This window comes from Salvia splendens, chromosome 15, assembly GCF_004379255.2.
Source record: "Salvia splendens isolate huo1 chromosome 15, SspV2, whole genome shotgun sequence".
In the NCBI taxonomy this organism is placed as follows: Eukaryota; Viridiplantae; Streptophyta; class Magnoliopsida; order Lamiales; family Lamiaceae; genus Salvia; species Salvia splendens.
In genome coordinates, this window is record NC_056046.1 from 20,338,007 (window position 1) to 20,356,638 (window position 18,632).

At 36.2% G+C, this 18,632-nt stretch overlaps 1 protein-coding gene across 1 annotated transcript; it reads right to left on the reverse strand.

Moving 5' to 3' along the window:
* Nucleotides 1-429: 429 nt before the first annotated feature.
* On the reverse strand, nucleotides 430-1,519 carry LOC121766522 (PLAT domain-containing protein 3-like). Its single transcript, XM_042162779.1, has 2 exons — nucleotides 1,357-1,519; nucleotides 430-1,221 (listed from the first exon to the last, which is right to left on the reverse strand). Exons 1-2 carry the CDS (start codon nucleotides 1,420-1,422, stop codon nucleotides 751-753), a joined length of 537 nt encoding a protein of 178 aa, XP_042018713.1. The 5' UTR covers nucleotides 1,423-1,519; the 3' UTR covers nucleotides 430-750.
* Nucleotides 1,520-18,632: the final 17,113 nt, after the last annotated feature.

Consider the following 18,632-nt stretch of genomic DNA (forward strand, 5'->3'; position numbering starts at 1 on the left):
ATTAAACAAAACAATAAAATGATGATGTGGCGCGCCATAGGGCGCACCTTAGGGCGCCCCACTGCAGGTGGGGAGGTAGGAGGATAAACTGCTGACGTGGCGCGCATAGGGCGCGCCTTAGGACGCCCCATTGCTAATGCTCTCACGACCAGTCTACTATGCAGAATAATTAGAATTGTTTGTTTCTTATTCATTTAAATGTTTAAGAAAACATCTTATAAATGCATAAACAAACACAACGCGATAAAATTACTTTTTCTTGCCCTGGATTAAAAGTGAAATGTAGAGTTTATTGTATACAAGATTATGCAACACAGACATATCATCTCGCTCAGTAGTCGCAATACCCAACAGATAGAATTTATTGTATAAAAGCAATTTTTTTTTCTCATAGGGAAAATATAGAAATGAAACGCATCTTAATGAGTCTTTTATCATACAACCGATAATATCAGACTTGAAATCAATAGAAAGGTTTCGTTTACATAGATGTCAAACAAAAATTATTTGTGATAACTTTGATGAAAAGGACCACCTTACCCCTCGCCAAATCACGTCATAACTCGAACAACAAATTTATCCATTTCCACACAACAAGGACATTCCCGTCCTTTACCACATTCATTTATTCCCTCCAACAAAAAGTAAAACCCACACTCACAATTCGGATGCAATCCATTTCTCAAAAACCCGCAAATCACGGGCCGGGATATCCGACCCGAACATAAACCCCGCCTCTCTCACATCACATCACATCACCGCCACAAGCCTCAAATCGCCGCCGCCGCCGATCGCTAGCCTCTTCCCATAGGACTCGGAGCAGTAACTCCTAATCGCAGTGAGCTGATACGGCGGTGTATCGGTGGCGAGCCACTGCTCCACGGTGAACTTCTCCTGCGCGCAGGCTTGGTGGACTCCGGTGGTGCTGACCTCGACGTAGTTGACGTACCACCCGTGACCCGACCCGGACCCGTCGGAGGTGAGATTCATGGCGCAGACCGGCCCGGTCAGGCACGGGCCCCTGCCGCTGAAGATGTCGAGGTTTCCTCTCTCGAAGTAGTTGTATCCGGCGCCCATGAGCCCGCCCCACGCCTCCAGATCGTGGATCCGGATCCCGTACCCGTCCGCTTCGTACAGAGTTAAGCTGATGACCGAATCGGTGCCGCCTTTGATGATCGATCCGGTTCTGACGTACACCGTGTACACGCAATCTGGTTCATCCTGCGTATTTTTCATTCAATTGTGGATTCAATCGAATGCAGCATTGTTTCTAATGAGATCGATCGATTCACCGGAAATTGATACAATTGGCGATAGATCTAAACATTGTTTTAGTAGCGAGAGAGAGAGACTTACTGATTTGCATATGGTGAAGATGGAGAGGAAGACGAGGAGATTGACGAGATTGATGCTGCGCGCCATTGATGCTTGCTGTGGAAGCTTCTAGTTAGTGTTTTTGGTTTGGGGTGAAGTGATCTGATGATGAATTGAAAGGGGAAATAGAAAAGGTCAGAATATTAGGCGATGCTGATTCATTGTTTTGAGGCAGATTTTTAATTTAATTTAATTTAATTTAATTTAATTTAATTTAATTTAATTTAATTTAATTTAATTTAATTTAATATAATTTAATTTAATATAATATTTGTATAATGCTGTTTCAATTTATCGTGTGATTGGATCTGATATTTTTGTCTCCTAATTCTCGATCTACTTTTTAAATTGCACGTGGGATGTAGTAGATATTATTATTAAATGAATCTGCAATTGGATGACCTCATATTTTGATATTGCAGAAATTAAAAAATAAATGGAGGTAATAGTATAAAATAATATAAAATAAAATTGAAGAGAATACAATTTTATAAAAAAAATGTGTGAAACGAAGCAAATAAACCTTTTTACTCATTTTAGAAATAATAAGTGATGAGCTTAACACCTGGTGATGCATTGCTGTGCACTACATATGAATTGGATAAATATCTGAATAAGATAATGTTGCGACTTAAATGTTATTTTCACATCATCCATTATTTAAACAAATAGTTCTATTAGACGTCACCACGGTTCGGAACCGCCGGTTCCGGTTCAATAAATTGATGAACCTGAACCGGCCCGGCCAAGGTGCGGCGGTTCCGGTTCGTGAACCGTGGAACCGCCGGTTCAAGTGAACCGTGGAACCGCCTGTGATTGGCCGGTTCGGCCGGTTCAGAGGTTCGTTTTGATTTTTTTTTCATTATAAATATGTAATTCAAGTAAAAAATGTAAATATATTTACATAAATAAAATTAGAATAAAGCAATTTTAGAGATACAAATTACAAATACAATTTTATTGATACAAATTACAACTTCAAAATTACAAATTACAACGGTAAAATTGCAAATTACAACTTTAAAATTACAAATTACAACTTAAAATTTACAAATTACAACTTAAAATTACAAATTACAACTTCAAAATTGCAAATTACAACTTATTACTTAACATTACAAATTACAACTTCAAAATTGCAAATTACAACTTATTACTTAACATTACAAATTACAACTTTAAAATAACAAATTACAACAATTACAAATCAAATACAAGTTACTTACAACAATTACAAGTTACTTACAAAAATTACAAGTTACAACAATTACAAATCGAAAAATTTAAATATAAGTTACAACATTTATAAGTTACAACAATTACAAATTTACAACTTACAAGTGTTGACAAAAAAGACTTAGAAGATCATTAAAAGATATTCCTCATTTGATAAGTATCTTATTGGTGAAAAAGTGGGTAATGTGTATCTTTGGGGCAGATGGTACTGGAACACAAATTTATATATGGAATCTGGATGAATGAGGATCAGATTATAGTTTAAAATGAGAAGCTGGGTTTATTGGCGGGAGTTCGTTTCATCGTCAGACTCGGATGAATATACCATCCTGATGGCCTGATGAAACGAACTCCCGCCAGTGAACCCAGCTTCCCATTTTAAACTATAATCTGATCCCCATTCATCCAGATTCCATATATAAATTTGTGTTCCAGTACCATCTGCCCCAAAGATACCCATTACCCACTTTTTCACCAATAAGATACTTATCAAATGAGAAATATCTTTTAATGATCTTCTAAGTCTTTTTTGTCAACACTTGTAAGTTGTAAATTTGTAATTGTTGTAACTTGTAATTGTTGTAACTTATATTAAAAATTTTCGATTTATAATTGTTGTAACTTGTAATTGTTGTAAGTAACTTGTATTTAAATTTTTAGATTTGTAATTGTTGTAATTTGTAATTTTAAAGTTGTAATTTGTAATGTTAAGTAATAAGTTGTAATTTGCAATTTTGAAGTTGTAATTTGTAATTTTAAGTTGTAATTTGTAAATTTTAAGTCGTAATTTGCAATTTTAAAGTTGTAATTTGCAATTTTACCGTTGTAATTTGCAATTTTACCGTTGCCCCGATCACCACCACGACGAGATGAAGACATGATATTATGGAAATTGGAAGTAGAGAATAGAGAGTAGTGTTTATGTGAATATGATAACGTGAACAAGAACAACGTGAGTAAATTGTAGATATAGATAATCACAAAAAAAAAATGACTCAAATATTGAGTTATAGTTGCTTTTTGAATTGAGCATTTCAATATGTAATCTTAGAAATCTTCCAATATTGAAACGACTGACTTATAGAGATATTGATAATTGTAGATATAGATAATCACAAAAAAAATTTGACTAAGCCTACAAATACTTCGTCCTATAATAAATGTCATATTTGAATAACAACACAAATTTTAGAAGTTGTTATTTGTTATGTTAAATGTATAGAGAAAAAATAATATATTTATATTAATTTGAAAAAGAATTTTTTCTAAAAAATAAATATAGTAATATATTTTATGAGAAAAACTAAAAAAGAAAGTGTGTCATCCATTACGAGACCGATAGAATAATATTTTAGATTAATAGTTTTAATCTATTGAATAATATTTTAGATTAATAGTTTTAATCTAAATATTTACAGTTCGATAGTCTCCTGAATTTAACATTGAATATTGATGTACATTTTGTACTATTTGATACTTCCTCCGTCCCAACTAAATTGGTACAAAACTTTTAGACACAGAGATTAAGAAATTGTGCTGAATAGATTAAATGAAATTAAAATAAAATAGGAAAGAGAAAAAAGTAGGAGATATGAAGAGAAAGTAAAGTAGATGATGAAATAAAGTAAGTGTGATTGGATGTTTTGTTTTTTGTCAAAAAAGGAAATGACTCAACTACAACTCAACTTAGGACTTGTTCAGTTACTCAGTGATGTATTCCACCATAATTAAAACTGATCCAGAATTGGTGAGGGCTGGCCCACCATTGATGAAATGGAATATGTTGTTCAGTGTATCAGATTTGGGTGAGTTTTGTTCCAATTCAGGTATTAAGAATTAGGTGAACTCACAAAAATACCCCTTATCAATTTTAAAGTTGAAATTGGCTACCCATTGGCGCGTCAAACGAGTGCAAAATTTTCTTTTTGATGTCCACTTATCTCAAATCTGGTCGGCTCAGATTTGTAAACCACGCATCTGTCATGATTTATTTTTGGAGTATTTTTTATGAATAGTGCGGGCCGACCCCCATTTCTTCGGCCCGTCAGATACAAATTATGCAAACTGAATAGCTGAAATTGGACAGAATTGGATCCAAAACCTGTCATATCAGATTAACTGAACACCTCCTTAGTTGGGACGAAGGAGTAATAAGAATTGGAGCAAAATATATCACCACTAAACTGTAGACGTGCGTGCCGTTGGGGGGTTGCAACTACGAGTTTTCAATAAATTAAATTCGATGCATTTCATATTAATTATAATTTAATATGAAATACACCCAATTTTCATTGTCAATTACTTATCCCCTAAGAAATACACCCAATTTTCTTTTTTTATTATATTATTGAAATTTTCCATATTTATTTATAAAAATTTTTTCTCGTTTTATTTTATTTTATCATTTAACAGTCCCATTATCCCTTATTTCCTCTCATATTTAGCGTATTAAATATGTATCATCCTAAATAATTTATTTCTACGATAAAGGAAACATACTAAATAGGAGTAATTGTTGGTTCGCTGACTTTGAATTTAGACCGTACCACCTTAAATTTTTGTGTTAATAAGTGGAACATGCTTATTAGTTATTAAGATAATCAAAATTTAATAAACTAGTGGAGTAATAAATTTTTGGACAAAATTGTCCTTGACCTTTCAACTTATAAATATATCAACAAAACTTTTGCGACCATATTATTCACTCCGGCATATTTCTGTATTCTCTCTTTCTCTTCTTCACATTCCCACTTTCTACACATTCCCGTGCACGCCGGTGCCCATTGGTTGAAGGGTATCGAGAATCCAATACTCCTTCTGTTCCTTGTTAATAGAGATTTTTTTTTTCGGTACAGAGTTTAAGAATAGTGTGTTAAATGAATGATGAAAAAATAAAAGAGATTAAGACAGAATAAAGTAAAAGGGAAATTTACTTTTTGCCAAAAATAGAAATGACTGAATTAATTTGAAACTTTCCAAAATAAAAAAAATGACTCTATTAACATGGAACGGAGAGAGTATTAAATACTCCTAGTAAATACAGATAATCATAAATATTCCCTCCGTCCCTAAAAAGTATAAATATTTGGTTCGCCACGAATTTAATGCATAATTGGTAAATTAAGAAAGAGATAGAAAGAAAAATTAATTAAAGTATTGTTAGTGGAGAATGAATCTCACCTCATTAGAGAGAAATGAGTTTCTAAAATTAAAAAGTTCATACTTTTCAGGGACGGACTAAAAAGGAAATAGTTCATAGGAGTACTTTCTAGTAGGGGTTTCAAAACGAGTTACCTGTGGGTATCCTCACCCGATAAGTCGGGTACCCATACCCGATTTCGCCCACATTTGTTGTCCCAATACCCGCCCGCAACATATCAGGATTATTCGATACCCGTGTCGGGTATCCCATACCCGACATTGCGGATACTCGTACCCGACCCAAAAAGTTGAAAACCCTAATAGACGACAATTTTCCCTAATTTACTGTATTGATTTTGATGGTAAGCTTTGAATAGATTGAGAATAAAAGTGAGCGAACACTCTATAGCTAGTTTCGACGAGTTTCCAACTGTATGGTCGTTGTAACATAAAAAATGTTTCAAAAGAACTCTTAGATTCTATAAAATATTAAAATATGGAATATAGCTAATACTAACAATATCAGATATTATCGGCACTAACGGGTGTACCGCGCTTGTAGCGGGTATAATAACTGTTAGTTGTTAAAGGTAATGTTGAACAAGAATCACGACTAGAAAATCGTGGGATAGTTGATAGTAATTCAAACAAGATTGAAATGATGAAAAAGAAATTAATGGTTATCTCAAATTACGAAAATTTATTGATGTAAATATTCTGAATTGTACTTGATACGCTCTGATTTTGCACTGTTTTAAAGTTATTATTTGGTCAGTTTTGAGTGTCAAAGTAGCATTACATGTCCATTAATTGCATATTTTATCTATTTTGGTATTTTGACGTGTTTTGTGATAAATGTGAAAATTAGAGACTAAAAAGATAGTTAAAAGTCGAAGTTCGAAATCTAGAGTTGTCAAGCCGTCCAACGGTCCGCTGCAACACAGCCAACGACCACTGAACATATAGCGGTTCACTCCGTGAAAGTTGTGCTAAAAAGAAGAACACGCGCAGCGACCGCTCCAAGGGATTCAGTAGCTATAGGATGATTGCCAGCGACGGCTGAAACAAAGTGCCGCGACCGCTGCTCAAGAGGCAGAAGCTACGGAACATTCCACAGCGACCGCTGGCCAAGGTGTAGCGGCCCGCTGGGAAAACGTGGCGCACAGATTTGACCTACTTTCTCCTCAAGATTTACCATACTGTGCTGAATATTTGCCATATTTGTGGTACACGAATTTGAGGCTATAAATACCCCCTCAAACCTCACCTACAAGGATCTTCCTTTTGCTACATAATTCTAGAGCATAATATTTGAGAGTTCTACTTGGTTCATCAAGTGCAAGGGTTTTGAAGAAGGATTCAAGAGAAGATCAAGAATACAAGGATTTTAACTTTGGGTTTTATTTGCTTTATCTTTTTTTTTTGTTTTCCCTAAGAACTATGTCATTAGATTATTCTATTACGTGTAACTAAATTCATAGAATTCTAGGGATGTGTTAGTAATGACTTTGGTTAAATTTATTTAATATCTGTTTTGTTCATTACTCGCTTCTATTCTAAGTTCTGGATAATTGCTTCACGTTTGAGTGACACATTCTGTGATGATCTATTGACTTGCTATATAATCGTGAGAGGAGGTTGGCGAGTTAGAACGGCTTACTTGACACTACAACTAGCTTTCTTTAAAACGGCATTGTTAATTGAGAGTGAAGACTTCTTGAGGGTCTTAGGAGCTTTGGAGAGTTACAAATCTAGGATTGACGCCCCTAGTGTATGTAATCTACGCTTATGCCGCATGGGAAAAACTTATGTGACTTGTTCTAGTGGAATATGAACTGTGCTAAGGTGTTATAGTTGGAATATGTATAACCATAACTGTGAAAGCACATCCCTCGAATTACCTTATCTCATCTGTTTACGTCTCTGTGTTTTATCTGTATTCAGTTGTTTTCATTGATTTCAAAAGTTTTTATTTTCAAAATTCTCAAATCTTTCATTTCTCAAAATAGTAGAAGACTCTTAGTAGAAGGTAGACAATTTGTATATGTTTTCCCTATGTTCGATATCAGGTACCTTTAGCTATACTATATATACTATGTATACTTGCAGGTTTATTTAGTGCTAATAAAAAGTGCATCAGTACTCATAAGAGCCAAGTATCACGTTTAACCTAAAATAAATATATTTCATCTGTAATATATTTTTATTAAAAAAATATATTTAAATATTATATTTATTATCTCGTTCGACCCCACGATTTTTAATTTCTGGATCCGCCATTGCACCCAACCTAACCCAACCATCTAATTAATTTATATCTCATCTACATCATCTTCTACATCATTAATATTCATCCAACTCAGCCACACCGGTTTTTATGGTTTATCAATGACCACCCAACCATACCATTATATATTTATTTTATACTAGTATTATTTTTAAAATATAATATTTATTATTACATGAAATATTTATTATTACATAGTATAAAAAATCATAATTAATGACAAACTAAAAATAATAAAAATATATAAATAAAAAACATAAATTACAGTAATTAAAATACGAAATTGAAAATACAGAATTGATGCTCAAAGCATAAGATTAAAATTGTGTATTTAGTTGCGATTGCCGAATTTTGTCTTGGCTTGAATGTTGGTTTTGAAATGAATTTTGAAATTGACCAGAATTTGGAAAATCATCAAAGCTAGAAAAATAATCTTGGGAAGGATTAATATTTTGGAAAGGATAGAAATTTGGGAAATTGGAGAATATATTATTCTCATCATCCTCCATAGTTAGCAACAAAGGAAACTAAAAAAATATAAAATTGTACTATGAAAGAAAAAAGATTATAAGAAAATAAAAAATGATATTTTTTGTATGCAAAACTATAGCAAATGTGGTCTCTATTTATAGAACATGAAAAATTATAAATTTTGGTACAACTTTTAAAATTTAATTTATTAAAGATATAAATTTTTTTTTTAAAAATTATCAACCAATAAGATTGTGCCATTTGGCACAATTTCATTAGAGGAAGGGAGGGAGACCAGGCGGTTGGAGGTAGGTGTGAAGGAGACCATGGTCTTGGAGAGAGAAGGACCACTTCCTTCAATAAATGGCACAATTTCATTGGAGGAAGGGAGGGAGACCACGCAGTTGGAGGTGGGTGTGGAGGAGACGATGGTCTTGGAGAGAGAAGGACCACTTCCTTCAATTTTTCTTTTTAAAAAAAATGGAAATGAGGTGGCGAACGACCTCAAAGTACCGATAAACATGGTCTTAACATTGTCCTGCCTTCTCTTCAAGTTCTAAGGCTAGTTGCACATAACTTCTATTTCTTCAAGGTCACCACTTTAGCAACCTCACCAACTCCTCACTCTTCTCGTCAAAGCTACATATTGAGCCTTTGTAGTAGACAAAGTGATGATCTTTTGCAATTTATAAGTCTATGGAATAGCATTTCTATAAGTAAATATATATTCGGTTGTTTTTCTTCTCCCATCAAGATCATTAGAGCATCCTCAATTGCATTTATGAACTAAGAAATGTTATATACTCCCTCCGTCCCCCAAGAATATGCCATTTGGGTTCGGCACGGATTTTAATGTAAAATTAGTAAAGTAAGAAAGAGGTAGAAAGAAAAAGTAATTAAAGTATTGTTAGTGGGGAATGGGTCCCACCTCATTAGAGAGAAATGAGTTTTCAAAATTGGAAATTGCATATTCTTATGGGACGGACTAAAAATGAAAGAGTGCATATTCTTGCGGGATGGATGGAGTACTGTTCATGGCCCCCACACCACTTTAATCCATTTTTTATTTCATTCCTTAACTAAGGAACAACTGTCACACCCTAACCAAACTCTTTTTCGTATATTGTTATAATTATATAAATATGAAATTTTTAAGCAAATAACCTACACGTAAAATTCGTAAACACCCATATAAGATAAACTCAGAAATTAACATTTATCTGTTACATATTTCAAAACATTTTGAACTGTATTGAGACTCTCTCACCACTCTATATGTTATACATTGGTCTACATGCAAAATGATGAGGAAAATGACGAGGAAGAGAAGGTTGTTATAATGCGTCAGCCGCCAACCCTGATAACACATGGAGTTTTTAAAACTCATATCAACCAAAACATCAGCGATATCTTTGCCTGAAAAATATTAGTGGTTTATATGAGCCACAACTCAGTGTATATAAATTTCACCTTTAATTTCACGTCACAGAAATATCAAGCATATTATTTAACTATAATATATATATATATATATATATATATATATATATATATATATATATATATATATATATATATATAGGATTGTGATCAAGATAGAACCATTCTTAAACGTAGAACCATTCTTAAACGTAGAACAAATGCCAAACGGAGGTCGTTAGATCTTTTAATCCAATGGTGTTGATTTGCACAACAACTTCCCATTACAACCAAAACTATTATTAATGGGTGAATGCAGATAAGTGAAAAAATAAAGCATGCATGGACTCTTCTTCGTTTCATTCATTTTTCCATCAACATGTGAGTTTTTTCACATGTTGAGTCCGGAATGTCGTGAAAACATAGTCTAATATGTATGATTTTTAATCTTGACCGTCATTTTTTCCTCATCCAATGAATAAAATATGTAGAGTTCTAGGTTCTACACTTAAGAATGGTTCTATCTTTAACGCAACCCTATATATATATATATATATATATATATATATATATATATATATATATATATATATATATAGGCTTGTATTATATACCAAACTAGTTTTAAACACTAAACGCCAAACACATCATTATATAATAATGCGGAGTTCATTACAACTTTATTTGTAGTTCATTATAGGGAATTCTAAGATTTAAAAACAATGACATCATCATGCATAATTTAGAAATCTGAAGTTCATTATATGTTTGTTATTAGTTCAATATAATGAACTCCATGTTATCATATAATGATGTTGTTCAGCGGTTAAGGTTTTAGAGTGGTTCGGTATTGATCACAATCCTATATATATATAGGGATGTATTCATTTCCTTTTCCCATAATTTCTCCTTTCTCCTTCTAAATCTCATGCGTTTATTTACTCAAATCCTATGGCCTAACTTATTTGCTGAAATCATTAAATTTAATCCATATTAAAACCATAAAGGGCAATAGAGAGAATCAACAATATGGTTGTTAAGGAAATTTCCATGATTTACTCCCTCAAAAATCTTTGCGGTTTTTTTCCCAATCTCACACTCCAGAATTCTCTCTCTCCCTACTCCTTCTCTTCACGCTTTCGCTCGTCCGTTATCGGCGTTGCTTTGGTTGACGCATGCTCAGTATTATAAACGTCTGCTGTCGGCTGATAAACTCGGATTTTAACTGTTTTATTGGACATTAAACATGATCTTTTGTGTGCTTTCATTGCATTATCTTAGAGTTTATGTCCATATTTCACTATAAATGTGCTTTGATGAGTTTATACAGTGTTTGAAGTTAAAATAGGTAAAAAAAAGGTCAAAATGAGCCAAGACGAGGCTGGGGTCTGCTTCAAACGTTAATATGCCTATCAATATGGGGTTCAAATCCTATTTTGAGATAACCATTGTCTTCATCATCGAAAGAGCTTCGCATGGGTACCTCACACGCCCCAATCAAAGTTCGGATGAGAGAGATATGGCCGATCTACGAAAGCCACGCTGTCCAAAAAAATCTCACGCGGCCGGGTGAATTATTACCCTATAATTCCACCCGGCCGGGTGTCGCAAATTCGTCAGAAACTGGTCGAAAAGCATCACCCGGCCAGGTGATTTTTACCTTTTATAATTCCACCCGGCCGGGTGTCTTGTTTTGGCGTATTTTTATGCCAAAAATGCAATTTTTTGATGGAGATTAAAAGGAGAAAAAGCCTAGGGTTCAAGCATTCTACACCTACCGCCTCCAGCACTCACATACACCCCCAAGCGCACCTTTGAGAGAGAGAATTGAAGATTGAAGACTTCCAATCGGGAGATTGAAGTCGCATCTCCATCGATTGATCTCACAGGAGTCTTAGTATCTTTACTTCATGTATTTGTTGAATTCATTTATTTTGAACATGGTTTTCTCTATGAACATGAGTAGCTAAACATCTCTTGTAGAATTCTTAGTGATGATGCACCGATTTCATAGTTTTTATCCGATTGATTCTGTTCTTGCCTTGCTCTTGTAGTTATTTAATTATTCTTGGGTTTATTCCTTTCAATTGCTTGATCACCAATTGCTTGTGTAGGACTAATTAGATTAATCGAGAGATGAAATAATTAATCGGGAAATAAGAATAATGCACACCTTAATACAATAGAACTCGGGAGAGTTGAGGTTTTGAATTAGGTCATTGACCTAATCGAGCTTTTGGGAGTTAGGAGTTTAGGATTAGAAGGGGTCTTCGAACCTAGCACCTAATCTACAGGTTTCTCACCTCGGGAGGGGGTTTAATCTATAATTGTGGTTGGCTTAGTAACTCTAGAGACACCAAAAGGTAAGGCGAATCGATTGGATAAGAGCTTGGAATTGTGCATCGTATCCTTGAGTTCTGCAATTTTCTCCATATTATCTTCTCACATCCTTTTCACACCGTGTTTCCTTGTTCTTAATTGTTACTTGCTTACTATATGCTTTTATTAGTTGTTAGAACAAACCAAGCTTTTCTTGATTGTCTAGATATTAGTTGATTTTTGTTCGTGGTAGTTAAGTTGATGCAAAATTGTCTCTGTGGGATACGATACTCTTGCTTACTAATTACTACACAAGCCCCGTACACTTGCGGGTATCACTTGTGTTAAAATAAGTCGAGTCAAGTTTTTGGCGCCGTTGCCTGGGACAATTGTGTGTCATTATAGCTTAATATCGTGATAATAATTGAGATTACTAATCTAGATTTTACTCGCTTTATTTGTACTTTTTATTATGAGTTCTCTAATAGATGTCTTTCCTTGTTCAGGTTGTATGCACACGCGTTCTAAAGGTCCACCTTTAGAGCCTATTGATCCCGAGATCGAAGCATCCAACAGAAGGAGGAACGCGCAGAGAAGGTTAAACCAAAGGATTCGGGTTTCTTCACCCGCTCATAGGCGTCTACTTTCTCCTATCCAGAGAACTCCATCACCCAGTCCATCTCCACTTCCGTCACCTATACAGTACGAGCCTCATTTTCCAATTCTAATGGAGAACGGAGGGGAGAACAACAATGAGGATAATCATGAGAACAACAACAAGGATCCTGTCATTCGTCAACTCCGTCTGCAATTGGCCAACATGCAAAGGCAATTGGATGAGCAGAACGTGAGGTTAGTGCCCGTACAAAATCAGTTTGCCTATAGGCAGGTTACTAATCCACCAGTTAACAATGCGGGGATAGCGGCCAACAGCTTTGAATTGAGACCGGGGTTGATAGAGAGAGCAGAAGCAAACGCATTTGGTGGAACATGCTTAGAAGATGCCAACAAGCACCTTACCAAGTTTATACAAATCAGCAACAGAGTGAAGGCGAACGGGGTCACAGATGAGCAAGTCCGCCTCAGATTATTCCCATTCTCCTTGAAAGACGATGCAAGGGACTGGTATGACAGCATGGCTCCTAACTTTGTGCCCACATGGGATGCAATGGTGGAGCTGTTCTTGGAGAAATACTATCCACCTAGCGAGGCGCTCAAACGCCAAACAGAGGTCATTCAATATAAGATGCAACCTCAAGACAACATTCTGGAGGCCTGGAAAAGGTTCAAGCAGTTGATGAGAAGATGCCCCAACCACGGGTTAAGCCTGGGGCAACAAATCCTAACCTTCTACAGGGGAGGCACGCTGGAGGCAATGCGCGAATTGAACATGAGCGCCAGAGGATCTCTCTTGAAATTGGGAGAAGCTGAAGCACTTGAGGTGATTGAGAGAGTGACTTCAAATGATGAGGGATGGAGAAACGATAAAGCAAATCCTATAGGGTGGCATCCACCTCCGATTTTGATAGGATGGATACATTGTCCAAGCAGCTGGACTTCCTAACTGATATGCTTGGGTATATGGGAACAAGGCAGGTTGGGACTGAGATGCAACAAGGAGTCGAAGATGTAACCTACGTTCACCAAGGTGGCAATAACAGAAATTTCAACAATTACCACCCCATCCAAGGAGGAGGCAATTACAACCACTATAGGAACAAGGTGCATCCCAACTTGTCCTACGGGAACCCAATTAATGCCTTGCAACCACCACCCGGATTCTAGGTATCAGATGGCCAAATCATAGAACCGAAGAAGGATGAGCTGAAAGATGTGTTAATGACTTTTATGAAACAAACGGGAGAGTGTATGAAAGACTCCAACAAAAGGCTAGTGCAGGTTGAAGCTAATGTGAATGACTTGAATATTCACATGAAGAGCATCGATAACCAGATTTGCCAGATTTCACAGGTTGTGGGTATTCAGCATCAACCAGGCCAATTCCCTTCACAAACGGTTGTAAATCCTAAAGACTGTAAGGATTGCAATGCCATCATTCTGAAAAGTGGAAAGAGCTATGAATGCCCGACCATGCCTGCAGAGAAGGAGAAAATCTCTCAAGAGGAGATAGTTGTAGAATAGGTTGTGGAAGAAGAAGAACCAGTAGAAGAGGTGCCGCCTCCCAAGGTAAGCACCGTGATACCTACACCCCCTGTTGAGGTTAAGATCCCATTTCCACAACGTGTGCAGAAGAAGAAACTAGATGATCACTTCTCTAGGTTTCTTGACATATTCAGAAAAGTGCACATTAACATCCCACTGATTGAGGCACTACAGCAGATGCCGAAGTATGGGAAGTTTCTGAAGGAGGTGATAGCCCAGAAGACCAGTTGGGGGCAGGTAGACACTATTAATCTAACTGAAAATTGCAGTGTTCTGCTGCAAAGGAAACTGCCTGCCAAGCTTAAGGATCCTGGAAGTTTCACTGTCGACTTCCTCATTGGGGGCTATAAGGTGGAGAATGCTCTCTGCGATCTAGGTGCGAGTATTAATCTAATGCCACTATCAGTGTTCAAGCAACTGAACATCGGTACTTTGAAGCCCACCTCAGCCACACTACAGATGGCAGACAGATCTGTCGCGTATCCAGAGGGCATCGTGGAAGACCTACTGATTAAGGTCGGGGAATTTATTTTTACCATCGATTTTATGGTCTTGGACCTGGAAGAAGACAGGGGAGTCCCCCTACTGCTAGGACGTCCCTTCCTCGCCACTGCTGAGGCAAATATAAACGTGAAAAAGGGAGAGTTGACAATCTTCATGGGAGAAGAAAGTCAGACATTTTCCCACATACCGAGAAGCATGGATGGAAGAACTGAGGAGTGCAAAGTGGTGCGTCTGAAGCACCAAGTGATTACTGAAGAAGGATGATCGAGTGCAGTCAGAAAAGTGAAGCAGAAGGACTTTTATGAGCTTTACATGGAGATGATGGCTTCCACTAACTCGGAGCCAATAGCATGGATCGATGCAGACCATAGTCGCCCTTCACCGGTGCACTCGGTGATCATTACTGAACCCCCTAGGATGGGGGGTAAAATACCAACTGCTGCCAAGGGAAGAAAGACAACTGCTCCAACACTGAAGGAGCCTATCCCGAGAGAGCCTGAAAAGTGGTGGCTCACCAAGACTTGGAACGATCTATTTCCTCATGGAGGAGGAGCCAAGCGATCATCTGGAGGCAACTCTGGGATTAAAGGAGATCTTGGTTGATATTTAGAGACGTCAGGCATACGACGGTAAAAAGTTGCGCTACCATGAGAGGCAACCCATGGAAGGTATCTTTTATTGTTTTATGTATTTCTTTTGGTGTGGTTGCTAAGTAAGCATCACCTCCCACCAACGTTTCAAACCTATTTCTTTTCGTAGCTTTGAATAAGTTTGGGGGGGTGATATGGTAGATGGTGAAGTTTACTGTGTTTTTTTTTAGTACATTTTTAATTTTTTTTAGGATTTTTAGTTGAGGATGAATAACCTCCCTTGGATGAACTTGAATGGGGGTGGAGAACAATTGAGTTAAATTCAGGCATATGTGTTGGATGAGTTGCTTATGATGCTTAAAATTCTTCGAAAACTTGTTGATACTTCTAAGCATGCTTGTATGTTCTATTGTGAATTGATCAAAGTGAATTGCTCATTGCCTTGTCCATTGCCTATACCTAGTGAGATTTGAGCCTATATTTTTAAAATGTGTGATTTATCGTCAATATGTTATATGTTTCTAGAACTTGCTCACGATCTTCCTTGAGTCTACATAGCGAATATAGAGATAGGAAGTGACGTTAGGCCATCCATTCTAGCCTATTACGACCTTCACCCTAAAATACAAATTATATGAGAATTCATTGCTAGCCAAGTTTGAGCCTAAAAACCTTTTTCTATGATAGCTAATCAATGGGGGAAGAGTTGTGATTTGGTAAAAGAGTTGAGTTGAAAATCTTGGGAAGATGGATGTATACCTGATTATTGAAAAAGGAGTTGTAAAAAGCAAAAAAAAAATAATTTGGTGGTATAAGCTAGGCAAAGCCTAGAGGAGTTATAAGCTAGACGAAGTCTATAAGTACGGAAAAAGCCAAGTTTGGAGGAAAATTGGTATATGGGAAGAGTCTATTAGACTACTGAGGAGTTGATATGATTAAGAGTTGAAGTATTGTAGTTCTTCGGGATTATGAGTCACTTTAGCCAAATATTCTTCACCTAACCAAAAAGCCTACATTACAACCAAAATACAAGACCTTTCAGATCCTTGAACTATAGTCACAACATAAAAGAGGAGATGTTAGATTTCGAGCAAGCTTATGGTAAACTATGCATACTTGATTGATCTGAGAGCTATTTCTTGCCTATACACTTTTGAGAGTGAGTGATTACACATACATATACATATCTTGTGAGGGGCAATTTGACAAGGTTGCATACGTGAAAGTAACTCGAAGCAATGATCAGTTTGATGTGCTTGTGTGTGAAGTCGTTGATACATGATACATTTTTCTATACTGAGGCAGTTATGATATCCGACTTATATGCACGAGTTTATATTTAGTTGTCTTCTGTCTCTTGTTTGAGGACAAACAAGTGATTAAGTTTGGGGGAGTTGATAAACTCGGATTTTAACTGTTTTATTGGACATTAAACATGATCTTTTGTGTGCTTTCATTGCATTATCTTAGATTTTATGTCCATATTTCACTATAAATGTGCTTTGATGAGTTTATCTAGTGTTTGAAGTTAAAATAGGTAAAAAAGGGTCAAAATGAGCCAAAACGAGGCTGGGGTCTGCTTCAAACGTTAATATTCCTATCCTATTTTGAGATGACCATTGTCTTCATCATCGAAAGATCTTCGCGTGGGTACCTCACACGTCCCAATCGGAGTTCGGATGAGAGAGATATGGCCGATCTACGAAAGCCGCGCTGTCCAAAAAAATCTCACCCGGCCGGGTAAATTATTACCCTGTAATTCCACCCGGCCGGGTGTCTTGTTTTGGCGTATTTTTATGCCAAAAATGCGATTTTTTGATGGGGATTAAAAGGAGAAAAAGCCTAGGGTTCAAGCATTCTACACCTACCGCCTCCAACACTCACACACACCCCCAAGCGCACCTTTGAGGGAGAGAATTGAAGATTGAAGACTTCCAATCGGGAGATTGAAGTCGCCTCTCCATCGATTGATCTCACAGAAGTCTTAGTATCTTTACTTCATGTATTTGTTGAATTCATTTATTTTTAACATGGTTTTCTCTATGAACATGAGTAGCTAAACATCTCTTGTAGAATTCTTGGTGATGATGCAATGATTTCATAGTTTTTATCCGATTGATTCTGTTCTTGCCTTGCTCTTGTAGTTATTTGATTATTCTTGGGTTTATTCCTTTCAATTGCTTGATCACCAATTGCTTGTGTAGGACTAATTAGATTAATAGGGAGATGAAATAATTAATCTGGAAATAAGAATAATGCACACCTTAATACAATAGAACTCGGGAGAGTTGAGGTTTTGAATGAGGTCATTGACCTAATCGAGCTTTTGGGAGTTAGGAGTTTAGGATTAGAAGGGGACTTCGAACCTAGCACCTAATCTACAGGTTTCTCACCTCGGGAGGGGGTTTAATCTATAATTGTGGTCGGCTTAGTAACTCCTAAGACACCAAAAGGTAAGGCGAATCGATTGTATAAAAGCTTGGAATTGTGCATCGGATCCTTGAGTTCTGCAATTTTCTCCATATTATCTTTTCACATCCTTTTCACACCGTGTTTCCTTGTTCTTAATTGTTACTTGCTTACTATCTGCTTTTATTAGTTGTTAGAACAAACCAAACTTTTCTTGATTGTCTAGATAGTAGTTGATTTTTGTTCGTGGTAGTTAAGTTGATGCAAAATTGTCTCTGTGGGATACGATACTCTTGCTTACTAATTGCTACACTAGCTCCGTACACTTGCGGATATCACTTGTGTTAAAATAAGTCGAGTCAAGTTTTTGAAAAAACTTGATGCACTATTTATTAGCACTAAAAATACCTGCAAGCATACAGGGTAGATCTAGTATAGCTAAAGGTCAATAAGATTGCAACTGACTACCATATACTAAGCGTCATATACTATCTAGAGACACGTGATTTTTGGGTTGATTAATTAAATTAGACTGAAAGAAATAAATAAAAAAATGGAAAACATAAAAAGAAATAATACAAAGCAGGCTTAAGAATGTAGAATTTTAGGATCTAAAAACACAATCGACTTCCTTGAATTACGGTCTCCAGAGCTATTAAGTCGATCACAATTATAGATTAAACCTCCCCCGAGGTGAGAAATGTGTAGATTAGGTGATA

Excerpts from the sequence above, each read along its gene's own strand:
- LOC121766522 (XM_042162779.1), bottom strand. The coding sequence starts at position 1,422 with ATGGCGCGCAGCATCAATCTCGTCAATCTCCTCGTCTTCCTCTCCATC. Across the intron at positions 1,222-1,356 it reads TCTTCACCATATGCAAATCA|GATGAACCAGATTGCGTGTA; the intron begins GTAAGTCTCTCT and ends AAAAATACGCAG.